Here is a 27,177-nt window from a genome sequence, read left to right on the forward strand (position 1 = left end):
GCGTCACACCACCCTCCCCTCCAACAGGTGGCGACATTGCGCTGTCGTGAGACGTACAGGTCACACCACGTGATGTGGCCACAATGGCGGCTATAGTGGAGTGTCGAGAAGATGGCTTCAGAAAGATATTCAAGTTTTACAAGCGCAGAAGTCCTCCTCCTAATTTCAGCGATGTTTTTGATTTTTCCAAACCTACGACAAGTGATAAGGTAAAGAAGGTGGTTTTGCATTGTGAAATGTTTCACCTCCCACGCCCCAAAACGCCTCCTGTGAAGTCAGTTTGAGCTTTAAAATTATTTTTTTAGTTGTGTTGAGTTGAATTATTTAATTTGCCTAAATCAGGTCCAACTTTTCCAATTCCCACTGAAGGCCACACTGAAAAATCAAAGCATGCCGGTGGACATTTTATATTTCTCATTTTCCCTATCCAATACAATATACCGTATTTCATTGAATTGCCGCCCGGGCGCTAAATAATTTAAAACCGCTTCTCACTCCTGCGCTTACCAAAGGCATGCAATAAAAGTAAGCATGCGCTAGTTATTTTGAAACCTCTTTTCACTCTGCCACTTACTAAAGGTATGCATTAAAAATGTGAGTGTGATGTAAGCTTGGACCTTAAATCCTACTGAATAGCTCTTAATCTTCTTCTTTTTATGCGATTTCAAATTACCGGTATTGAAATCAGCCTCCTCCATTTTGAAAATGATGACAGAGGAAGTGTCACTCGTGACGTCACAAGTTTGACCGGGCGGTAATACTAAGCATGCTCAAATTATTTTGCGGAGCGAGTTTGACCCAGCAGTAATTCAAGGCAGGTGCATACTATACAGCGGGGCAAAAAAGTATTTAGTCAGCCACCGATTGTGCAAGTTCTCCCACTTAAAATGATGACAGAGGTCTGTAATTTTCATCATAGGCACACTTCAACTGTGAGAGACAGAAAGTGGAATAAAAAATCCAGGAATTCACATTGTAGGAATTTTACAGAATTTATTTGTAAATTATGTTGGAAAATAAGTATTTGGTCAACCATTCAAAGCTCTCGCTGATGAAAGGAGGTTTTGGCTCAAAATCTCACGATACATGGCCCCATTCATTCTTTCCTTAACACGGATCAATCGTCCTGTCCCCTTAGCAGAAAAACAGCCCCAAAGCATGATGTTTCCACCACCATGCTTCACAGTAGGTGTGGTGTTCTCGGGATGCAACTCAGCATTCTTCTTCCTCCAAACACGACAAGTTGAGTTTATACCAAAAAGTTCTATTTTGGTTTCATTTGACCACATGACATTCTCCCAATCCTCTGCTGTATCATCCATGTATCCATTTTGGTATAAACTCAGCTCGTCGTGTTTGGAGGAAAAAGAATACGGATTTGCATCCCAAGAACACCATGCCTACTGTGAAGCATGGGGGTGGAAACATCATGCTTTGGGGCTGTTTTTCTGCTAAGGGGACAGGACGATTGATCCATGTTAAGGAAAGAATGAATGGGGCCATGTACAGTGAGATTTTGAGCCAAAACCTCCTTCCATCAGTGAGAACTTTGAATGGTTGACCAAATACTTATTTTCCACAATAATTTACAAATAAATTATTTAAAATTCCTACAATGTGAATTCCTGGATTTTTTTTCACATTCTTTCTCTCACAGTTGAAGTGTAGCTATGATGAAAATTACAGACCTCTGTCATCATTTTAAGTGGGAGAACTTGCACAATCGGTGGCTCACTAAATACTTTTTTGCCCCACTATATACCCTGCGGCAATTCAAGGAAATACGGTATATACGTGTCTTTACCTGGAGGGCTCCTTCAATTTTGGTCCCAGGGACCTGGAAGGGTCTTAGTCATAAAATGGTTAAAATAAGTCATGTTTTCCAAAGAAAATAAGTGTTAAAAACAGGTAATTTATTTTGTTTTCTTTCAACATTTAACTCTTAGATCACATTCAGCTCTATCTGTTAATATGAAGTTAATTCTTTCTCTGTTTTAATGCCTTTTGTGTGAAAGAAACATTTTTTTTTTGGTGGCAAAAACGCAGGATATGCTAAATTTCCCCCCCAAACAATGTTCAAAGTGGAATATTTGATGTGAAATAAGTGGTGCCTTAAATAGGTCAATAATTCATAACAACATTGAATTTAAATTACTATTTTTTGAGCAATGACCGTTGTAAGGAATAAAATCCCACTGAAATGATTGACGCTCAAAAAGGGCACTACTTATTAACCTGTTAAAAATATTTTATCCTTTTTTTTTGTTTCTTTCAACGATTAAGGTCAATTACAAGTGTAGTTGATTTTTTTTTTAAATGTTTTTTTAGTCTATGCCCTTTCTGTCATAGAAAACCTTTTATGGCAAACAAAAAAAATATGCGATATTTTCTCCCAAAAATATTTCAAAATTAAATATTTGATGTGAATTAATTTGAGCCTTTAGTAGGTCAATAATTCATTACGACATTGATTTTACATTATTTTTGAACAATCATAGTTTAAAAAAAAAAATCCCACTAAAATGATTGGGTTTAAAAAGGCACCACTCATAAGTGTTAAAAACGGGTAATATATTTTGTTTTCTTTCAACATTTAACTCTTAGATCACATTCAGATCTATCTGTCAACATGAAGCTAATTCTTTCTCTGTTTTTAATGCCTTTTGTGTAAAAGACATTTTTTTTTGTGGCAAAAACACAAGATATGCCAAATTTTCCCCCAAACAATGTTCAAAGTGGAATATTTGATATGAAATAGGTGGTGCCTTAAATAGGTCAATAATTCATAACAAGATTTTATTTAAATTACTATTTTTTGAGCGATGTCCGTTGAGTTGTAAAGAATAGAATTCCACTAAAATTATTGAAGCTCAAAAAGGGCACTACTTATAAACCTGTTAAAAATAAGTTATGTTTTTTTTGTTTCTTTCAACGATTAAGATGAATTTTAGATCCATCCGTCAATTACAAGTTGTTTGTTTATTTTAGTTTTATTTGGTCGATGCCCTTTTTGTCATAGAAAACTTACAAAGCAAACAAAAAAAAAATGTGATATTTTCTCCCCCCAAAAATTCAAAATGAAATATTTGGTGTGAAATAATTCATAACGACATTGATTTTACATTAATACTTTTGAGCAATGATAGTTTAAAAAAACAATCCCACTAAAATGATTGGGTTTAATAGGGCACCACTCATAAAAGTGTAAAAAATAGGTAATTTATTTTGTTTTCTTTCAACATTTAACTCCTAGATCACATTCAGATCTATCTGTCAATATGAAGTTAATTCTTTCTTTGTTTTTAACGCCTTTTGTGTTAAAGAAAATTCTTTTTTTTTGGTGGCTAAAACACAAGATAGGCTAAATTTTTCTCCCAAACAATGTTCAAAGTGAAAAATTTGATGTGAAATAAGTGGTACATGGTGTAATGATAAGTGTGACCAGTAGATGACAGTCAAACATAAAAGATGCGTGCAGACAGCAATATAATGGCAGTCAGACATAAAAGATACGTGTAGACTGCAATATGACTCAAGTAAACAACACCAACATTTTATATGTTCCATTGAAAATATAGAGCATTACACAAGGCGCTCAAAAATCTATCAAAATATTTTGGTACGACTTTGGTAAGCTATGAAGCCGCACCGCTTGATGGATTGTACTGTGCTTCAACATGCGAGTATTATTATGGTGTGTATATAAGGTAAGACATATTATCTGGCGTTTTGTTTAGCAATATTATACAAAAGCAACTTTTCTTACCTTCTGGTACCTGCTGATCTGTATTTGGGCTCTGCATAAGCTGTCCGTGTCGACACCGTAGTCGATAAGCTTCTTCTTTTTGTCTATCTTATTGTTATGGGACATTCATCCTCTGCTGTTGCCATTTATAATATAAAGTAGTGTAAAGTTCTTACTCATATCTGTTTGTAAACTCACCATGAAAGCGCTAAAACACACCGGTGTAGTGAGTTTACATTACTGGTGTGTGAATATGTGTGTGAATGGGTGAATGTGAAATAGTGTCAAATAGGGGTGTAACGGTACACAAAAATTTCGGTTCGGTACGTACCTCGCTTTAGAGGTCACGGTTCGGTTCATTTTCGGTACAGTAAGAAAACAACAAAATATAAATTTTTGGGTTCTTTATTTACCAAATTTGTAAACAATGGCTTTATCCTTTTAACATTAGGAACATTCTCCTCTCTGAGCTGCCACCTTATCGTGGTAGAGGAGTTTGCGTGTCCCAATGATCCTAGGAGCTATGTTGTCCGGGGGCTTTATGCCCCCTGGTAGGGTCTCCCAAGGCAAACAGGTTCTAGGTGAGGGATCAGACAAAGAGCAGTTCGAAGACCTTTATGAAGAAGAAAAAACATAGACCCAGATTTCCCTCGCCCGGACGCGGGTCACCGGGGCCTCCCTCTGGAGCCAGGCCCAGAGGTGGGGCACGATGGCGAGCGCCTGGCGGCCGGGCCTGTTCCCATGGGGCCCGGCCGGGCACATCCCGAAGAGGCAATGTGGGTCACCCATCTAATGGACTCACCACCCATAGGAGGGGCCATAGAGGTCGGGTGCAATGTGAGCTGGGCGGCAGCCGAAGGCAGGGCACTTGGCGGTCCGATCCTCGGTTACAGAAGCTAGCTCTTGGGACGTGGAACGTCACCTCACTGGGGGGAAAGAGCCTGAGCTAGTGCGCGAAGTTGAGAAGTTCCGGCTGGATATAGTCGGACTCACTTCGACGCACAGCAAGGGCTCTGGAACCACTTCTCTCGAGAGGGACTGGACCCTCTTCCACTCTGGCGTTGCCGGCAGTGAGAGGCGACGGGCTGGGGTGGCAATTCTTGTTGCCCCCCGGCTCAAAGCCTGCACGTTGGAGTTTAACCCGGTGGGCGAAAGGGTAGCCTCCCTCCGCCTTCGGGTGGGGGGACGGGTCCTGACTGTTGTTTGTGCTTATGCACCAAACAGCAGTTCAGAGTACCCACCCTTTTTGGGAACACTCGAGGGAGTACTGGAAAGTGCTCCCCCGGGTGATTCCCTTGTCCTACTGGGGGACTTCAACGCTCACGTTGGCAACGACAGTGAAACCTGGAGAGGCGTGATTGGGAAGAATGGCCGCCCGGATCTGAACCCGAGCGGTGTTTTGTTATTGGACTTTTGTGCTCGTCACGGTTTGTCCATAACAAACACCATGTTCAAACATAAGGGTGTCCATATGTGCACTTGTCACCAGGACACCTTAGGCCGCAGTTCCATGATCGACTTTGTAGTTGTGTCATCGGATTTGCAGCCTTATGTTTTGGACACTCGGGTGAAGAGAGGGGCGGAGCTTTCTACCGATCACCACCTGGTTGTGAGTTGGCTGCGATGGTGGGGGAGGATGCCGGACCGACATGGGAGGCCCAAACGCATTGTGAGGGTCTGCTGGGAACGTCTGGCAGAGTCTCCTGTCAGAGAAAGTTTCAATTCCCACCTCCGGAAGAACTTTGAACATGTCACGAAGGCGGTGCTGGACATTGAGTCCGAGTGGACCATGTTCCGCACCTCTATTGTCGAGGCGGCTGATCGGAGCTGTGGCCGCAAGGTAGTTGGTGCTTGTCGGGGCGGCAATCCTAAAACCCCTTGGTGGACACCAGCGGTGAGGGATGCCGTCAAGCTGAAGAAGGAGTCCTATCGGGTCCTTTTGGCTCATAGGACTCCGGAGGCAGTGGACAGGTACCGACGGGCCAAGCGGTGTGCAGCTTCAGCGGTCGCTGAGGCAAAAACTCGGACATGGGAGGGGTTCGGGGAAGCCATGGAAAACGACTTCCGGACGGCTTCGAAGCGATTCTGGACCACCGTCCGCCGCCTCAGGAAGGGGAAGCAGTGCACTATCAACACCGTGTATGGTGCGGATGGTGTTCTGCTGACCTCGACTGCAGATGTTGTGGATAGGTGGAAGGAATACTTCGAAGACCTCCTCAATCCCACCAACACGTCTTCCTATGAGGAAGCAGTGCCTGGGGAATCTGTGGTGGACTCTCCTATTTCTGGGGCTGAGGTTGCTGAGGTAGTTAAAAAGCTCCTCGGTGGCAAGGCCCCAGGGGTGGATGAGACCCGCCCGGAGTTCCTTAAGGCTCTGGATGCTGTGGGGCTGTCTTGGTTGACAAGACTCTGCAGCATCGCGTGGACATCGGGGGCGGTACCTCTGGATTGGCAGACCGGGGTGGTGGTTCCTCTCCTTAAGAAGGGGGACCGGAGGGTGTGTTCCAACTATCGTGGGATCACACTCCTCAGCCTTCCCGGTAAGGTTTATTCAGGTGTACTGGAGAGGAGGCTACGCCGGATAGTCGAACCTCGGATTCAGGAGGAACAGTGTGGTTTTCGTCCTGGTCGTGGAACTGTGGACCAGCTCTATACTCTCCGCAGGGTTCTTGAGGGTGCATGGGAGTTTTCCCAAACAGTCTATATGTGCTTCGTGGACTTGGAGAAGGCATTCGACCGTGTCCCTCGGGAAGTCCTGTGGGGAGTGCTCAGAGAGTATGGGGTATCGGACTGTCTTATTGTGGCGGTCCGCTCCCTGTACGATCAGTGCCAGAGCTTGGTCCGCATTGCCGGCAGTAAGTCGAACACATTTCCAGTGAGGGTTGGACTCCGCCAAGGCTGTCCTTTGTCACCGATTCTGTTCATAACTTTTATGGACAGAATTTCTAGGCGCAGTCAAGGCGTGTAGGGGTTCCGGTTTGGTGACCGCAGGATTAGGTCTCTGCTTTTTGCAGATGATGTGGTCCTGATGGCTTCATCTGACCGGGATCTTCAGCTCTCACTGGATCGGTTCGCAGCCGAGTGTGAAGCGACCGGAATGAGAATCAGCACCTCCAAGTCCGAGTCCAAGGTTCACACACACACACACACACACACACACACACACACACACACACACACACACACACACACACACACACACACACACACACACACACACACACACACACACACACACACACACACACACACGCGCACTCACTCACACGCACACACGCGCACTCACTCACACGCACACGCACACACACAGCAAAATGAGCTAACGTAACGCTAAAAGCTAATTAGCCTTCACTTCAACTATGAGCGACCTGAGCTGCAGTTTAAGTTTCTAGAAGGTCAACGGGCTCATACTGATGTTTGTAATAGTTGTGACTGGTAAGTGTTTTTTATAATTTTGGGAGTGTACGATGTCAGCTGCTCACCTGCTAAACACATATCTGCTCATCTCGACGCCGGAGCACTCACTCCATGCTTTCTGAATACGCACTGCTGATTGGCTGTTACATCGCTCTGAATATGCACTGCTGATTGGCTTTGTATGTAACCAATCAGATGGTTGTGTGGGCGGGACAATGCTGGGTGCTCACTGCTCAGACAGAGACAGAAAGCAGAGCAGCTTGCTAAGACTTTAGTTTACAAACTCGTTCGATACACCCTCGTACCGAACCGAAACCCCCGTACCGAAACGGTTCAATACAAATACACGTACCGTTACACCCCTAGTGTCAAAGCACTTTGATTACCTTGATGGTAGAAAAGCGCTATTCAAGTATAACCCATTTACATTTACATAATTCACCCAAGGAACTTTACTTATTACAAAGTTCCGATCGGACGTTTTTTCACGGGACACATTTCCAGCGGATGAGAAGATGCTGCTCCGTTATTGATTTAAGTAAAGTCTGAATGTCATTGAAAGAGTTAGCTCCATCTTTTGACATTTCTTCCACTCCCGCCTTTGCACGCTACACCGCTACAACAAAGATGATAGCGAGAAGACGTCGAAGGTGAGCCACGTAAATAAGACTGCCCACAAAACGGCGCATCCTGAAGCGATTGTCAGAAAGCGGCTTGAAGAGGATCTGTAAAACATCATCTATGCAACATTTTGACCAAAGAACCACCATTACATGTTATGTAGACAACAAAGAAGTTTTTTCCATTTAGAAAAAATCTATATAATATGATAGATAGATAGATGATAGTACTTTATTGATTCCTTCAGGAGAGTTCCTTCAGGAAAATTAAAATTTCCTTTAATGCGCCCTATAATCCGGTGCGCCTCATATATGAAAACGTTCGAAAATAGACCATTCATCGGCAGTGCGCCTTATAACCCGCTGCGGCCTGTGGTCCAGAAAATACGGTACCTTAAAAGACTTTGGTGAGGAAAAAGCAGCAAATGATGCCAAGTTTGTAAGTCTTTTAACATTCTTATCATGTATGTACTCTATGGACCAGGTGGTGCAAGTCAAAATGGATCCTCAAGCAGTGAGTGACGGAGATGCTGCTAGGGTTGGATTACAGCCTGCCAGAGACTGGAGAGTCTTTAATCTAAAGGGTTACCCAGGTAAACTGACACAAAACTATGACTAAAACTAGGGCTGGGCGATTAGGCCTTTTAATAATATTTCGATATTTTTAGGCCATGTCGCGATACACGATATATATCTCGATATTTTGCCTTAACCTTCAATGAACACTTGATGCATATAAACACAGCAGTATGATCATTATATGTGTCTCCATTTAAACATGCTCAAACTACATTAATATATGCTTATTTTAAACTTTCATACAGAGAGGGAAATTACAACTAAGTCATTTTACCAAAACTTAATTTTTTAAATGCCTACTGAAATGAGATTTTTTTATTTAAACGGGGATAGCAGGTTCATTCTATGTGTCATACTTGATCATTTCGCAATATTGCCATATTTTTGCTGAAAGGATTTAATAGTGAATATCGATGATAAAGTTTGCAACTTTTGGTCGCTAATAAAAAAGCCTTACCTGTACCCGAAGTAGCAGACAATGAGGGCGTGACGTCACTGGTTGTAGAGCTCCTCACATCGTTTACAATCATAGCCACCAGTAGCTAGAGCATTTCGAACCGAGAAAGCGACAATTTCCCCATTAATTTGAGCGAGGATGAAAGATTCGTGGATGAGGATAGTGAGAGTGAAAAACTACAAGAAAAAAAAAAGACGATAGCAGTGGGAGCGATTCGTATGTTATTAGACACATTTACTAGGATAGTTCTGGAAAATCCCTAATCTGCTTATTGTGTTACTAGTGTTTTAGTGATATTATATAGTCATACCTGAAAGTCGGAGGGGAGTGGTGACCGCCAGTGTCTCTGAGGGAAGCCATGGAGGAGCCAAGAAAGTCGCAGCTGCCTCTTTGAGAGCTGCAGGAGGAACGACACAATCTCCGCTCATGTTTACGGTAAGAGCCGACTTATTACCACACTTTTTTCACCGAAACCTGCCGGTTGACATACGGTAGAGAACCATGTTCGCTTGACCGCTCTGTTCCATATTAAAGCTTCACAACAAACAAACACCTGTGTTTGTGTTGCAACAGCCGCTTTCCACAAACATCTTTCTTATTTGTAGTCTCCATTATTAATTGAACAAATTGCAAAAGATTCAGCAACACAGATGTCCAGAATACTGTGTAATTATGCGATAAAAACAGACTACTTTTAGCTGTGATCGGTGCTGGGAGAACATGAACCGGTGACGTCACGCGCACGCGTCATCATTCCGCGACATTTTTCAACAGGATACCTCGCGGGAAATTTAAAATTGCAATTTAGTAAACTAAACCGGCCGTATTGGCATGTGTTGCAATGTTAAGATTTCATCATTGATATATAAACTATCAGACTGCGTGGTCGGTAGTCGTGGGTTTCAGTAGGCCTTTAAACAGTTAAGCAGTGGCACAAACATTCATGTCATTTCCAAAACAGAAAGTGCAAGATTCTCAGAGACATTTTAAAACAAGCTTTGAGTGCACTTTTGTGCATGATGTCACGAAGATGACATATCAATCAATCAATCAATGTTTACTTATATAGCCCTAAATCACTAGTGTCTCAAAGGGCTGCACAAACCACCACGACATCCTCGGTAGGCCCACATAAGGGCAAGGAAAACTCACACCCAGTGGGACGTCGGTGACAATAATGACTATGAGAACCTTAGAGAGGAGGAAAGCAATGGATGTCGAGCGGGTCTAACATGATACTGTGAAAGTTCAATCCACAATGGATCCAACACAGTCGCAAGAGTCCAGTCCAAAGCGGGTCCAACTCAGCAGAGAGAGTCCCGTTCACAGCGGAGCCACCAGGAAACCATCCCAAGCGGAGGCGGATCAGCAGCGCAGAGATGTCCCCAGCCGATACACAGGCAAGCAGTACATGGCCACCGGATCGGACCGGACCCCCTCCACAAGGGAAAGTGGGACATAGAAGAAAAAGAAAAGAAACAGCAGATCAACTGGTCTAAAAAGGGAGTCTATTTAAAGGCTACAGCATACAAATGAGTTTTAAGGTGAGACTTAAATGCTTCTACTGAGGTGGCATCTCGAACTGTTACCGGGAGGGCATTCCAGAGTACTGGAGCCCGAACGGAAAACGCTCTATAGCCCGCAGACTTTTTTTGGGCTTTGGGAATCACTAATAAGCCGGAGTCCTTTGAATGCAGATTTCTTGCCGGGACATATGGTACAATACAATCGGCAAGATAGGATGGAGCTAGACCGTGTAGTATTTTATACGTAAGTAGTAAAACCTTAAAGTCACATCTTAAGTGCACAGGAAGCCAGTGCAGGTGAGCCAGTACAGGCGTAATGTGATCAAACTTTCTTGTTCTTGTCAAAAGTCTAGCAGCCGCATTTTGTACCAACTGTAATCTTTTAATGCTAGACATGGGGAGACCCGAAAATAATACGTTACAGTAGTCGAGGCGAGACGTAACAAACGCATGGATAATGATCTCAGCGTCTTTAGTGGACAGAATGGAGCGAATTTTAGCGATATTACGGAGATGAAAGAAGGCCCTTTTGGTAACGCTTTTAATGTGTGCCTCAAAGGAGAGAGTTGGGTCGAAGATAATACCCAGATTCTTTACCGTGTCGCCTTGTTTAATTGTTTGGTTGTCAAATGTTAGAGTTGTATTATTAAATAGAGTTCGGTGTCTAGCAGGACCGATAATCAGGATTTCCGTTTTTTTGGCGTTGAGTTGCAAAAAGTTAGCGGACATCCATTGTTTAATTTCATTAAGACACGCCTCCAGCTGACTACAATCCGGCGTGTTGGTCAGCTTTAGGGGCATGTAGAGTTGGGTGTCATCAGCATAACAGTGAAAGCTAACACCGTATTTGCGTATGATGTCACCTAGCGGCAGCATGTAGATGCTGAAGAGTGCAGGGCCAAGGACCGAACCCTGGGGAACTCCACACGTTACCTTAACGTAGTCCGAGGTCACATTGTTATGGGAGACACACTGCATCCTATCAGTAAGATAAGAGTTAAACCAAGACAGGGCTAAGTCTGACATACCGATTCGTGTTTTGATACGTTCTAATAAAATATTATGATCGACGGTATCGAAAGCAGCGCTAAGATCGAGGAGCAGCAACATAGATGACGCATCAGAATCCATCGTTAGCAATAGATCATTAGTCATTTTTGCGAGGGCTGTCTCCGTCGAGTGATTTGCCCTGAAACCGGATTGAAAGGTTTCACATAGATTGTTAGACGCTAAGTGTTCATTTAACTGCTCCGCAACAATTTTTTCGAGAATTTTTGAAATGAAGGGAAGGTGAGACACCGGTCGGTAGTTTACCATGAGGTCAGGATCGAGGTTAGGTCTTTTAAGGAGAGGATGAATAACCGCTTTTTTGAATGCTAGGGGAACAGTGCCCGAGGAAAGTGATAAGTTTATAATATTTAGCACTGATGGACCTAATAATACAAAGAGCTCCTTGATCAGTTTCCCAGGAAGAGGGTCAAGTAAACATGTTGTTTGTTTTATTCCATTTACACGTTGTAACAATTCCTCTAATGTTATTTCCTCAAAACGAGAGAAACTATTTTGGAGGGCAGTATCCGCCGTATATACAATCGTGTCAGTGTTAATAGAACCCCGTTGTAGCTGGGACGCATTGTCTTTAATCTCCTTTCTAATGACTTCAATTTTCTTACTAAAGAATTGCATAAAGTCATCAGCTGAGTGGGTGGAGCTACTGGAAGGAGTCCCTTGTTGGGTTAGCGATGCTACCGTACTAAACAAAAATTTAGGATCGTTTTTATTACGGTGGATGAGATTTGAGTAATAATTAGCTTTAGCTAAGGTAAGCATGCGTTTATAAGTTATTAAACCATCACTAAATGCTTGATGGTGCACCTCAAGTTTAGTCGTGCGCCATTTGCGTTCCAGCTTTCTGCATAATAATTTCTGAGCTCTAGTTTCTTCTGTAAACCACGGGGTGCGCTTTTTTGGAGCCTTTTTTAACTTTAGCGTTGCTATGTTATCAATGGTTTCGCGCAGGGCGTCGTTAAAATTGTTAGTGAGGTTATCAATAGAGCCCACATACTTTGGGAATGGTGCCATTACCGAGGGCAGTAGGTCAGCAAGAGTTGTCGTTGTGGCCGTATTAATGTTGCGGCTGCTATAGCAGTTATTATTATTATTAGTTTGACGAACATGCGTCTGAACCTCGAATTTTATAAGGTAATGATCGGACAATACTTTAGTATACGGGAGTATCGTAACTTTGGAAGCGGTGATCCCCTTGACAAGCACTAGGTCTATCGTATTACCGTTGCGATGCGTGGGTTCATTTATTATTTGTGTGAGACCACAGCTATCAATTATACTCTGGAGCGCTACGCACGGTGGGTCCGATGGGGTATTCATGTGGATATTAAAGTCCCCCATTATGATTATATTATCGGCGTGTGTCACTAGATCAGCAACGAACTCTGAGAATTCATTGATAAAGTCCGAACAGGGCCCTGGGGGGCGGTAGATAACAGCCAGGTGTAGAGGCAGCGGTGTGACAGACCTCATAGTAAGCACCTCAAACGATTTATATTTATTATTTATGTTAGGACTAAGGTTAAAGTTTTCGTTGTATATTAGTGCGACCCCCCCACCCCTTTTAAGCGGACGGGCAATATGCGCATGTGTAAAGTTAGGAGGACATGCCTCATTTAGCGCAAAAAAGTCGTTTGGTTTAAGCCAGGTTTCGCTGAGACCGATGACGTTAAGATTGTTGTCTCTGATAATATCATTAACTAACAACGTTTTGGGAGACAATGATCTTATGTTTAAAAAACCTACATTATAGGTAGTGGGCTGTTTTAGGGAATTTTTGATCAAATTATCTGTAGTAGCAATATTAATAATGTTGTGTTTATTATGCCCAGTGCATTCAGTATAATTACGACCATATCTAGGAATTGATACGACGGGAATGTTCCGATTGTTTGATTGTTGCTTTGATAAACTGCACGCATCATGGTTAGCCACCTCAGTAACGGGGATGTTCCGATTGTTTGTTTGTTGCTTTGATAAACTGCACGCATCATAGTTAGCCTCCTCAGTAACGGGGATTTTCCGATTGTTTGTTTGTTGCTTTGATAAACTGCACGCATCATAGTTAGCCACCTCAGTAACAGGGATTTTCCGATTGTTTGTTTGTTGCTTTGATAAACTGCACGCATCATAGTTAGCCACCTCAGTAAAACACATGTCCAACTCTGAAACACTCAAAGCAGAAAAAACTTGTTCTAATTTAACAGACTCCTTACCCAGACCAGTAGTCTCGCACTTTCCATCTAAATCCGTCTTCAGGGTGGAGGGAAGTGGTGTACTGTGGGGATTAGCCTTCTGCTTTGTTTTTAGCCCCGCTCGACATCCGCGTTTCCGATCACACCGCTGGCGTCTGCTCCGTAGACGGCCCCCGCTGCTACTAGACTCCCCTGCTTCACAGGCCGCTGGATGTAGCCGCCGATGTATCCCCATGCTAGTTAGCATGTTTAGCACGCCCGCGTCTATCAGTCCAAAACGGCCCAATATGTCCATATCCAGAAGTGTCTGGCGGTCGTACGTGATCACGGAGTGACCACGATGCGAGCCAGCCATGAAGTATGCAGAACTGTCCGGCATTTCCGCCAAATGTTCCATCTTTAGCAAGAGCACCGCAGTGTCGCAGCCCGTCCGGGCGCCGCCATCTTGCATATCAAAACAACACTAAATTAAAGTGCACTTTTTGTACAGAACCCCACTACAATAGTTTAAAACAATTAAAGTGCAGTTTTGTGCATGATGTCACACAAGATATTTCAATAACTGTCAAATAAAAATGAGTTGCATAATAGGAAATCAAATACTGTATGTCCTTCACTATGTGGTAAGTTCCTGCGAACGTTATCTCCTTCTGTTGTTGACTATTTTTTTCATACGGTGTTGATCTGGAAATAGCTGCTCCACACCATTTTGTTGGTGTGGCACCGAACGGAGATGTTGACATGCAGAGTTTCAAGCACTCCTTATTCTTTAGAGGGTGACTTTTCAAATGATGCTACATTAGCAGTGGTGCTACTTTTTGTAGCAACACTTTTGCCACATAATTGTTCAACATCTTCCCGTTTGAAGCCAACCACCGCCAGACGATGGACCCCGTGCTGTTTTTCTTGGGAATTAATTCTTCCTTCATTTGTTACCAGATTCACACCTTGTCTCTCTCGTATTACAACTTGCACCACACTGCCAGCATCACAGCTAACGTTACCATGTCGCACCTTTCTGCGCCGCAGGATCGTGTGATGTTGCACACGTATGTAAGAAGGTGCGCTTGTTTTAAATCTCTGTGAGAAGGAGAGACAAGAAAGAGTGAAAAAAGCCTGTAGTGTAAAGCCCGCAGCTAAAACCAACTGCGTGAGAACGTATACTCGAATATCACGATAGTAATTTTTTATATCGCACAGAGACAAACCTGCGATATATCGAGAATATCAATATATCGCCCAGCCCTAACTAAAACGCCAACAGATGTCAATGATAAAAAGTTAAAGTTAAAGTACCAATGATGGTCACGCACACAACTTAAACATCAGTACACTTTCTACTTAAATGACATTCATCTTCACACATCTCCATTGTGTGATTTTCAGGGTTCATCTTCATCAATAACCCGTTCCTCCGAGGCTCTCAGGCCTACTGGGTTCGTCAGTGTCTGAAGACTTACCCCAGAAAGCCCAATGTCTGCAACCTGGACATGCACATGTCTCCGGGTGACACACAGGACATCTGGGCCAAAAGTGTATGCAACCTCAGGTGCGCACATCCACAGTTCCATTTTAGCAAACTTTCATAATAGAAAGCAGTACTAACTCTCCCAAAGATAGTCCACAAAGTAAATTAAAAAAAAAGGATATTTCATTTATTTTGTGCGAACATTACTGTATGCACATGATGCAAAGAGTTGTAAAAGAGACTATATTGAGACAGATATGACACTTTTATGTGAGTAAGCCTACGGTGGATCTTAGCATACCGTATTTCCTTGAATAGTTGCCGGGCATGTAATATGCGCCTGCTTTGAATTACTGCCGGGGCAAACTCGCTCCCCAAATTAATAAGCGCATGCTTACTTTTACCGCCGGGTCAAGCTTGTGACGTCACGAGTGATGCTTCCCCTGCCGTCATTTTCAAAAGGGCGGAGGTATTTTTTTTTTTTTGCTTTTAATGTGTGTTAACCAGGGGTCTTGTTCCACAGCCATACAGATCACACTAATGGTTGTGATATAAAACAATTTTAACACTCTTACTAATATGCGCCACACTCTGTGAACCCTAACCAAACAAGAATAACAAACACATTTCTGGAGAATATTGGCTCTGTAACACATTATAAACGCAACATAAGAATTACCCAGAATGCCGTGCATCCATGACTCTTGGCTATATTATACATCCCGCTAGCACCACCCTTCTCTCCGTGCGTCGGATGAGGTGTGCGGGCTTTGAGGGCGCATGTATAATATAGCCAAGAGTCATGGATGCATTGGAATTCTGGGTAATTCTTATGTTGCGTTTATAATGTGTTACAGAGCCAATGTTCTCCAGAAATGTGTTTGGTGTGGGTTCACAGAGTGTGGCGCATATTAGTAAGAGTTTTAAAGTTGTTTATATCACAACCATCAGTGTAAAAGGTATGGCTGTTGACCAAGTATGCATTGCAATCTCGTATGAGAAGCAGTGAAAGGCGTGCGTCCTACCGGCACACAGACAGCATGGTGTAAAGGTGGGCGCGATGACATTTCGTAGAGCAGTGGTCCCCAACCACCGGGCCGCAGCCGCAGAATAATGTTTTTATAAAAATTTTTTATCACACTCAATTTTTTACTGCATGCCATTGGTAAGCACAGGGGTGAGAAGAGGTTTTAACATAATTAGCGCCTGCTTACTTTTACCGCATGCCTTGAATAAGCGCAGGAGTGAGAAGAGGTTTTAAATTAATTAGCGCCCCAGCGGCTATTCAAGGAAATACGGTATTCACCTTTCAGCACACATGAACCACAAATTTGCAGATTTTTTAAAATCCTTTTTTTTTTTTTTTTTATTTGTGGAAAAACCCATTAATTTAGGCCTTTTTTTCTCCCACTTACTCAGTGGCCTAGTGGTTAGTGTCCGCCCTGAGATCGTTAAGTTGGGATTTCAAACTCCTGGCCGAGTCATACCAAAGACTATAAAAATGGGACCCATTACCTCCCTGCTTGGATTTGGAATTGGGGGCTAAATCACCGAAATGATTCCCGGGCGCGGGTCCGCTGCTGCTCATTTCTCCTCTCACTTCCTAGGGGGTGAACAAGGGGATAGGTCAAATGCAGAGGACAAATATCGCCACACCTAATGTGTGTGTGTGACAATCATTGGTACTTTAACTTAACTTAAAATACCCTTTTTTTCCCAAAAATGTTTTAGAAATACATGTCATTTACCCCAAGTAAGTATTTTTTAAAAAGTCAGCATAATAGATAACTGTGTAATAATACAGCATACAGTTTTATAATTTTTGTTGTGTTGAGACATATTGTTTGTTCGCGTCCTCCGTCAAACGGGATCTGTGACAATTAACCCAATTGTATTTATATTTAAAGCCAAACCGAACATAAAAGTCACTTCTTCCTCATCTGGCTCCTCTCGATGTGGAGGAGCAGCAGCTTTACTTTGAGCTCCTCCTGGATGGCAGAGCTTCTCCGGAGCCAGATGAGGTGGTTCGGGCATCTGGTCAGGATGCCACCCAAACGCCTCCCAAGAGAGGGGTTTAGGGCACGTCCAACCGGTAGGAGGCCACAGGGAAGACCCAGGACAAGTTGGAAAGACTGTCTCCCGGCTGGCCTGGGAACGCCTCGGGATCCCCCGGGAAGAGCTGGACGAAGTGGCTTGGGAGAGGAAAGTCTGGGCTTCCATGCTTAGGCTGCTGCCCCCGCGACCCGACCTCGGATACGCGGAAGAAGATGGATGAACATAAAAGTCTGTCGATTTTGGAAAAGCCTAAAAACGTTTTTGGATTCATAGTTAAAAAAAAAAAAAAAAAGGTAAGATTTTTTTAATGTATATATAAAGTGGGGCAAAAAAGTATTTAGTCAGCCACCGATTGTGCAAGTTCCTCCACTTAAAATGATGACAGAGGTCTGTAATTTTTATCATAGGTACACTTCAACTGTGAGAGACAGAATATGAAAAAAAATCCAGGAATTCACATTGTAGGAATTGTAAAGAATTTATTTGTAAATTATGGTGGAAAATAAGTATTTTGTCATCCATTCAAAGCTCTCACTGATGGAAGGAGGTTTTGGCTCAAAATCTCACGATACATGGCCCCATTCATTCTTTCCTTAACACGGATCAATCGTCCTGTCCCCTCAGCAGAAAAACAGCCCCAAAGCATGATGTTTCTACCCCATGCTTCACAGTAGGTGTGGTGTTCTTGGGATGCAACTCAGTATTCTTCTTCCTCCAAACACAACGAGTTGAGTTATACCAAAATGGATACATGGATGATACAGCAGAGGATTGGGAGAAAGTCATGTGGTCAGATGAAACCAAAATAGAACTTATGGTACAAACTCAACTCGTCGTGTTTGAAGGCCAAAGTACACAAAGGACATTAAATACATAAAAATAGCAGAGCTGATGCAACCAGCCAATTCTACATCCATCCATCATCCATCCATCCATTTCCTACCGCTTGTCCGTTTTTGGGGTCGGGGGGGTGCTGGAGCCTATCTCAGCTGCATTCGGGCAGAAGGCGGGGTACACCCTGGACAAGTCGCCATTTCATCGCAGGGCCAACACCACAGATAGACAGACAACACTCACATTCACACACTAGGGCCAATTTAGTGTTTCCAATCAACCTGTCCCCAGGTGCATGTTTTCGGTGGTGGGAGGAGGGGAACCCACAGAGTCACGGGGTGAACATGCAAACTCCACATGAGTAACAAGTAAAAGAAACATATACACTGTGTTTTATTGTTCCACGCCATCCTCTGCTGGGGTGGAGGGAGCATGGCCAGAGACAGGAGAAGACCCAACAAAGCAACCAAGAGAGCCGACTCCACTTCCGGCTGCCCACAAACAGGGCCAGTGTCCAGTCCGCATGGATCAGCGAGGATGCGTCTAAGAAGGACTTAGGTGTCCGATACCTGCTCATTCAGCCAAGACACTGTGAAGCCTGTCTGTCCCGGCGCTCAGTGCTACCTCCGCAGCTCTGTCTCTTCATCTGCATCTCCTCCAGTCTCTCCAAACAGACTCTGGTGTAGCAGAGAACCAGCAGCTGGTGTCCATGGCCAAAAGGCTTCCAGGAGGTAGATTCAGAAGTCCACAAAAAACACGGCAGAAGTCACGAAAGTGCCACTCCCTTGTCACACAGTCCCAATGGGTCCCAAACCAAAATATTATTTTTTTTTTAAAGCATATACCGTATTTTCCGCACTATAAGGTGCACCGGATTATAAGGCGCACCTTCAATGAATGGCCTATTTTAAAAATGTGTTCATATATAAGGCGCACCACATTATAAGGCGCATAGAATAGATGCTACAGTAGAGGCTGGGGTTACGTTATGCGTTCTTTAGTTGGAGCTGCGCTAAAGGGAATGTCAACAAAACAGTCAGGTCAGTCAAACTTTATTAATAGATTACCTACCAGCTTTCTGACAACTCCGTTCACTCCCAAAATGAATAAACAGCTGTTTTATTATTTTGCCTGATTCAATATACACGTAAAAAACAGTCTGATACTGTTACGGTAAATCAAACGTTATTGCAATCACAATATAGTAACACTCAAAACAGTGCAAAGCAATAATATATCAATAACTCAATGTTGCTCAAACGATAATGTCGCACAACACAACACACAAAATAAATATGTAAAGCTCACTTTATGAAGTTATTCATCATCCACGAATCCCTCAAATTCTTCTTCTTCAGTGTTTGAATCAAACAGTTGGGCGAGTACGGCATCCAAAATGTCCGGCTCAGTCTCGTCGAAGTCGTCAATAAACGAGTCAGTGTCGCTGCTGTTAATGTTAAATTCTCTCGCTGCTGCTCTATTCCCGTCTTCTACTGTGTGACTGATCGGCTTGAGTTTAAACTCTGCGTCGTAGGAGCCATTTTGGGGTCTTTACACACAGAAACGGCACGCCTCCCGCAGTCATATATCCCAGCATGCGCTGCGCGCTTCTTCTTCTACGGGGGAAAATAAGGTCAACGACTGTAGAAGAAGAAGCGTAGAAGTAGAAGCGCACTTCTTCTACGGGGGAAAATGAAGTTGGCGGCTGCTTACCGTAGTTGCGAGACCTCCATCCATCCATCCATTTCTATCGCTTATTGTGGCTCAATATTGGTCCATATATAAGGTGCCCCGGATTATAAGGCGCACTGTCAGCTTTTGAAAAAATGTGAGGTTTTTAGGTGCGCCTTATAGTGCGGAAAATACGGTATGTATATAATAACACATGAAAAAAAGAAGGAAACACAAAAGGATGACACAAGAGCACAGAGCTCCTGCCAATAGCAGCCACTACAGTGGCGCCATCTAGGAAAAAAAAAGAAAAGAAAAAAATACGTAGGGAAAAAGGGAAACACTGTGCATATTTTCTGTATGCATTGACTGCAACATACTTATCAGTGTGAATGCTCTTTTTGCGCTCAACAGATGAATTGTAAAAACAGAAGTGTGCCAATGGTGATGTAGCGTTGTCTGTGCTTGAATCCCTCCAGTCGCTCTGGCGGGAAGAGGGAACCCAAAACTCTTCTGGAGAGGCTGCGCTGGGTCACCTTAGGCTATCATTACAACTGGAATAGCAAGGTAACTGGAACTAAGTAGACTCCATAAACAATGTTGCATATGATGAAATATATTTCACACAGGAGTGTATTTTCACACCAAAGTACAGGGTGTCCGTGAAGTCTCCTGACTACTTCACACATTCTTTACAAAATCAAATATATTGCGAAATCTGTGGAAGTTATTCAAATTTGAAGAGTAAATATAAAAAGGTTTGCCTCATTTCATACATATCTATATAGACACCCTTTGTTGCATAAACCATGTTGTTGTCTATTTCTCCCTTCATCCTTCAATCTCCCTGTCCCTGGTGGTTGGAGGGCTTGGCGATATGGCCTCGATATTTCAAGGCCATGTCACGATACACGATATATATCTCGATATTTTGCCTTCGCCTTGAATGAATGGTTGATGCATATAATCACACTAGTATGATGATTCTGTGTGTCTACGTTAAAACATTCTTGTTTTTACTGGATCAATATATGCTCATTTTCAAATTTTCATGCAGAGAGGGAAATCACAACTAAGTCAATTGACCAAAACTGTATTTATTAAACAGTTATTAAGCAGTGGCACAACATTCATGTCATTTGAAAACAGAAAGTGCAAGATTGTCAAGAGACATTTTAAAACAAACTATTAGTGCACTTTTGTGCATGATGTCACTAAGATGACATATCAAAACAACACTAAATTAAATTGCACTTTTTGTACAGAACGCCACTACAATAGTATAAAACAAATAAAGTACACTTTTGTGCATGATTTCACGCAAGATATTTCAATAACTGTCAAATAAAAATGAGCTGCATACAAGGAAATGAAATAGTGTTCGTCTTTTGCTATGTGGTAGGTTCCTGCAGATGTTGTGTCCTTCTGTTGACTATTTTTTTCATACGGTGTTGATGTTGAAATGGTTGTCTCTGCATTTTGTGTGTGTGGCACCGAACGGAGATGTTGACATGCAGAGTAAGCTGTCTTCATTTTCTAGCAGGTGACTTTTCAAATGATGCTACATATTAGCAGTAATGCTACTTTTTGTAGCAACACTTTTGCCCCACACTTGACAAATTACGGTTGTCTGTTCAACATATTCCCGCTTGAAGACAAACCACCGCCAGACGATGGACCCTCTGCTGTTTTTCTTGGGAATTAATTATTCATTTGTTACCAGATTCGCACCTTCTTTCTCTTGTATTACCACTCGCACGGCTCCGCTAGCATCACAGCTAACGTTACCCATGCTGCTACCTCTCTGCTCCGCGAGGGTGTATACGTATGTGACGTATGTAAGAAGGTGCGCTTGCTGTCTGTGAGAAGGAGATACAAGGAGTGGGAAGAGCCTGTAGTGTAATGCCCGCAGCTAAAAGCAACTGCGTGAGGATGTATACTCGAATATCACAATATAGTAATTTTCTATATCGTATAGAGAAAAACCCGTGCTATAATTGAGTATATTGATATATCGCCCAAACCTTCTTTGAGGACACCCTGTATTACGATATAATATTTGAAACAGCAGCCTTTGTCAATGTAGTCGTGAGACTTAAAAACATAAACATTTTTTATCAAGGGGCTAAATACCAAACCCATGCTCCAGTACAGTATATGCATGAAGTTTCAATGCTTTCCTCTCTTGTGTCTTTTGTAGACATACTCTCCCAATCATTACACGCCATTCCCGGCTGAGCTCCGCCTCCTGTCTCACCAAATAGCAGCTGCCTGTGGCTTCCCAGGCTTCAGTGCAGAGGCAGGAATCCTCAATTACTACAGGTCGGACTCTTCTTTAGGAATCCATGTGGATGAATCCGAATTAGATCACAGTTGCCCACTTCTGTCGTTCAGGTATGTGCGTAGAATGAAAAAAATCTGCATAAAATGAGTTATCATCCGTACAGTAAATATTAAAAGGGTGGTTACAGTGATAAAGATCAGGCCTTACTAAACATAAGATTAGTAATAAAACTAATTTTGATCAGATTGTACACATAATAGCAGTTTAGTATCATGTGACAAAAAAGTCCCCATTGCAAACCATTATAATGATAAGTTTTAACTGCAAAGTCTTTACACCATGTAACCTTGCATTTTCTAATTTCTGGGTTTAATTTTGGAGAAAAATTGTACAATATGTTACGTATTGTTTAGACAATTTTGGTTGAGTGTCTCTCTCAAGGATTTCAAGCGGTCCTAGCTTACAATGGATGATAACTCATCACAGGCTGTGTGTTCTTCTGTTTTTTGCTCTGCAACTACTGTAGTTCTGAAACAAATCTCTTGTTACATCCCAGTTATTTGTTCACTATTGTGTTTAGTCAATGGTATTATCTATGCATGTGTTAGTTGTGTATTTACATTTGTGAAAAGGAATTGCACATGGAATATAAAAAAAAAACATTTGAAAAAGTCAAATTATCCAAATGTTCCACAACCCCCATGCAGTACCTTTGCAGACCCACTACGGTATTTGGCATCCACATCCTGTTATTGCAGAAAGTTGTGCACCTATTGCTCTGTTGAAGCAACATTATCTTGTTCTCCTCCATTATCAGATGCTCTCCCAAAGGACCTGAGTGTAATCTGGAGCCCAGTCACAATCACATTGTTTCAAGGCTTACACTATTTTAAATCATCAATGTGATGCGTCACACTTTGCCTTTGCAGCCCATCCATTAGTTTTGCATTCTTCTTCTTCAGTTCCTTACTGCTTAACTATTAACATTTGCTATTATTGAATGTATCGTTTAGCCCAGGGGTCGGCAAATAAAAAGGTTGAAAGATTCATTCAGACCAAACATACAAAAAACAAGTCTGTTTTAGAGCCTCAAAAAATAAAAGCTAGAAATGTCCGATAATGGCTTTTGTTGCTGATATTCGATATTGTCCAACTCTTAATTACCGATACCGATATTAACCTATAACTATATATACAGTAGTGAAATTAACGCATTATTATGCCTAATTTTGTTGTGATGCCCCGCTGGATGTAACAAGGATTTCCAAAATAAATCAACTCCAGTTATGGCAAAAAATGCCGACATGGCACTGCCATATTTTTTATTGAAGTCACAAAGTGCGTTGTTTTTTTTTAACATGCCTCAAAACAGCAACTTGGAATTTGGGACATGCTCTCCCTGTGAAAGCATGAGTAGGTTGAGGTGGGCGGGGTTGAGGGAGGTTAGGTTGAGGTGGTGAGGGTAGGAAGTAGCGGGGTGAATATTGTAGCGTCCTGGAAGAGTTAGTGCTGCAAGGGGTTCTGGGTATTTGTTCTGTTGTGTTTATGTTGTCTTACGGTGCGGATGTTCTCCCGAATTGTGTTTGTTATTCTTGTTTGGTGTGGGTTCACAGTGTGGCGCATATTTGTAACAGTGTTAAAGTTGTTTATACGGCCACCCTCAGTGTGTCCTGTATGGCTGTTGACCAAGTATGCTTGTATTCACTTGTGTGTGTGAAAAGCCGTGGATATTATGTGATTGGGCCGGCTCGCAAAGACAGTGCCTTTAAGGTTTATTGGCACTTTGTACTTCTCCCTACGTTCGTGTACACAGCGGCATTTTAAATAGACAAAAATGTTCCTTTTTTTAAAACCGATACCGATAATTTTGAAACAGATAATTTCCGATATTACATTTTTTTAAAGCATTTATCGGCCGATCGGACATCTCGAATAAAAGCCTTACGTAAGTCTAAGAATAAAGGCAACACATGAGGTAAGTGTCTCAGAGGGTGAGATAACTACTGGAAATTACCAAAAGCATATATGTGTGTGTCCAAGAAGTTAAAGAAACACAGGCTGTCTTCCTCGAATGGATTTATTACAATCTTTGGCAAGCTGTAGTTTAACATTGCTGTAGTATGAAAAAACATGGCACACAAAAAAAATTTATCAGAAATGCAGCCAATATTACGTACGGATAAAGTGTCATGAAACAGGACATGAGTAAAGGAAGTTAAATGAGCTCAAATATAGCTAAAACGAGGCATAATGATGCAATACGTACATACAGTTAGCCTAAATAGCATGTTAGCTTGGATTAGCTTGCAGTCATGTACTGACGAAATAAGCCTGATTAGCCCTCCATGCAAGCATACTTGCCAACCCACCCGATTTTCCCGGGACACTCCCGAATTTCAGTGCCCCTCCCGAAAATCTCCCGGAGCATCCATTCTCCCGAATTTCTCCCGATTTCCACCCGGACAACAATATCGGAAGCGTGCCTTAGAGGCACTGCCTTTTAGGTCCTCTACAACCTGTCGTCCCGTTTGCTTGTCATCCATACAAAAATCGTACCGGACCAGTCACCTAGTATATGCGGCTTTTTCACACACATAAGTGAATGTAAGGCATACTTGATCAATAGCCATACAGGTCAAACTGAGGGTGGCCGTATAAACAACTTTAACACTGTTACAAATATGCGCCACACCAAACAAGAATGACAAACACATTTCGGGAGAACTTTTGCATCGTAACACAACATAAACACAACAGAACAAATACCCAGAAGCCAATGCAGCACTAACTCCTCCTGGACGCTACAATATACACCCCCCGCTATCCCCCCAGCTCCCGAATTCGGAGGTCTCAAGGTTGGCAAGTATGCACACAGGTCAATAATATCAACAAAGCTCACCTTTGTGCATTCGCACAACGCATAAAACGTTTGGGGGACAAAATGAGTGGCATAAAACACGTCTTTTTTTTGACAGAGCCTGTGAAAGTTATACATGTAAACAAACCGTTGCGTCACTGTCCACACAACTGCAGTGAGTTCAAGGACCGCCAATATTTAGTAGGACAAAATGGCGCTCGCCAAATAAGTTCATCACTCAAGCATACACACAAACATTAAACGGTTGGCTTTTTAACATTTAAGAAGGTTTGTTTCATGTTGGTATTCCATATTAAAACAAAAAATATATTTTTTCCACCATCTTTTTCCATTCCCATCCATCCATCTTCTACCGTTTGTCCCTTTTTGGGGTCGCGGGGTGCTGGAGCCTATCACAGCTGCATTCGGGCGGAAGGCGGCGTACACCCTGGACAAGTCACCACCTCATCACATGTCCAACACATATAGACAACATTCACACTCACATTCACACACTGGGGCCAATTTAGTGTTGCCAATCAACCTATCCCCAGGTGCATATCTTTGGAGGTGGGAGGAAGCCGGAGTACCCGCAGGGAACCCACCCTGTCACGGGGAGAATATGCAAACTCCACACAGAAAGATCCCGAGCCCGGGATTGAACTCAGGACTCCTCAGGAGCCCTGAGTTAAACAACAAAATGACCCTAACAACAAAATGACTGCATTTGTTGCTTCTCCATGACTAATTTTGTTTGTGTGCACGTGCTCCGGGTGTGTGAGTGCACAGTGAACCAACCCCAGACTAATTTTTCGGGCCGACGAGCAACTTTTATTGCTTCCTGACATTTGACATGCGATAATGTATGTTCTTTTCATGGCATCCTGTTTGAGGTTTGTTTTTTCTTTTGGATTAATTGTCTCAAAAAGAGTGAGGGTAAAAAGCAAATCACGTTAAGTTCTTAAAGTTAAAGTACCAATGATTGTCACACACACACTAGGTGTGGTGAAATGTGTCCTCTGCATTTGACCCATCCCCTTGTTCACTCCCTGGGAGGTGAGGGGAGCAGCGGGCAGCAGCGATTGTCGAGCCCGCGAATCATTTTTGGTGATTTTAACCCCCAATTCCAACCCTTGATGCTGAGTGCCAAGCAGGGACATAATGGGTCCCATTTTTTAGTCTTTATACAGAGTAAACTGCGGCCTCGTGGGGATAGCTGTGGTCTTGCACGATTTTATACATTAAGGGTGGGTAATTTTTCTTTTGTATTTCTGGTCTTGTCATCCTCGTCCGGACAGAAGGGTGACACGCCAGTGCGGCTGGATCAAAAGAGACGTTGGAGACGCTTTACTGAACCAAAATTTGCTTCACTTCACTTCACTTTATTACAAGTGACCGTCATTATACAGGACTGCAATTCCTGGGGAGGTCAGGTCAGGAAAATGAGGCACTCCTAACTTGAATATGCCAAACCATCAGTTTTATATTGTTCCTTCCTGTCTCTTTGTGTGTGCTAAGTCAGGGGAGCACATCCTGACCATAAAAGGACATGTTCGTGTCTGGAAAACAACTGCTTTAAGTCATAACTTAAATGTTGGCATGGAGTTAGACAGGTAGTCTCTTCTCAAGGATATGACTATCACTTTTGCATTCTGAGGTCCCAATTAGGGCCTCTTTCCTATGAGAAGTGATCCAACCCACCTTCGAATGTCAAACTCGGTGGCATTATCTTATGTGCTCAAACTGAAATACCAATATTTACTTAAACTTGGTGGTTTGCCTGCTCCAAAATGAACCTTCACCATATGCAGAACATGATATGAGTTAATTAATTCACTTCATCAACTTCTTCCAATGCACTGTATTTTTGAAAGTTGTTATTGAGCTAGTGTTAAACACTAAACACATGGACTCTGTGTGCTTTCTCTTTTAGTTTTGGCCAGTCGGCGATCTTCCTTCTTGGCGGGACTCAAAGACATGACCCTCCCACCGCGATGTACATGCACAGCGGGGACCTGATGGTAATGTCGGGGCAGAGTCGCCTCCTTTACCACGCTGTGCCTCGCATCGTCCCAGCGCCCCAGGAAGTCGCAGTGGTGGAGCCAAGCAGCTGGGGTTCCGACCAGCAGGAGTGTGTATCACCGGAGGACTGGGCCGTGTGCTCCGAGTATATCCAGAGTTCCAGGATCAATGTGACTGTCCGACAGGTTTTGGGGCAGAGTCAAAGCTTTCCAGAAACAACTCTAGAGGAGGAGCATCAAGCTGAAGGGGAAGATCGTTCGAAAAGGAGAAAAGGTGGTTACTCGCCGCAACAGACATGATATTTATACTTCTTTCAAGGCAGAATTAATGATACATCATAAGTGTTTAAATGAATACAATGTTGTCCTAATACACATGA

General features: G+C 42.8%; 1 protein-coding gene across 1 annotated transcript; it reads left to right on the plus strand.

The window, feature by feature from the left end:
- Positions 1-27,177, plus strand: alkbh1 (alkB homolog 1, histone H2A dioxygenase). The gene is made up of 6 exons (XM_061900355.1): positions 1-209; positions 8,267-8,375; positions 14,994-15,156; positions 20,115-20,202; positions 21,836-22,029; positions 26,710-27,177. The coding sequence occupies exons 1-6, from the start codon at positions 84-86 to the stop codon at positions 27,095-27,097; spliced, it is 1,068 nt and encodes a 355-aa protein (XP_061756339.1). The 5' UTR covers positions 1-83; the 3' UTR covers positions 27,098-27,177.

The sequence above is a fragment of the Nerophis ophidion genome, linkage group LG05, assembly GCF_033978795.1.
Source record: "Nerophis ophidion isolate RoL-2023_Sa linkage group LG05, RoL_Noph_v1.0, whole genome shotgun sequence".
NCBI classification, from domain to species: Eukaryota; Metazoa; Chordata; class Actinopteri; order Syngnathiformes; family Syngnathidae; genus Nerophis; species Nerophis ophidion.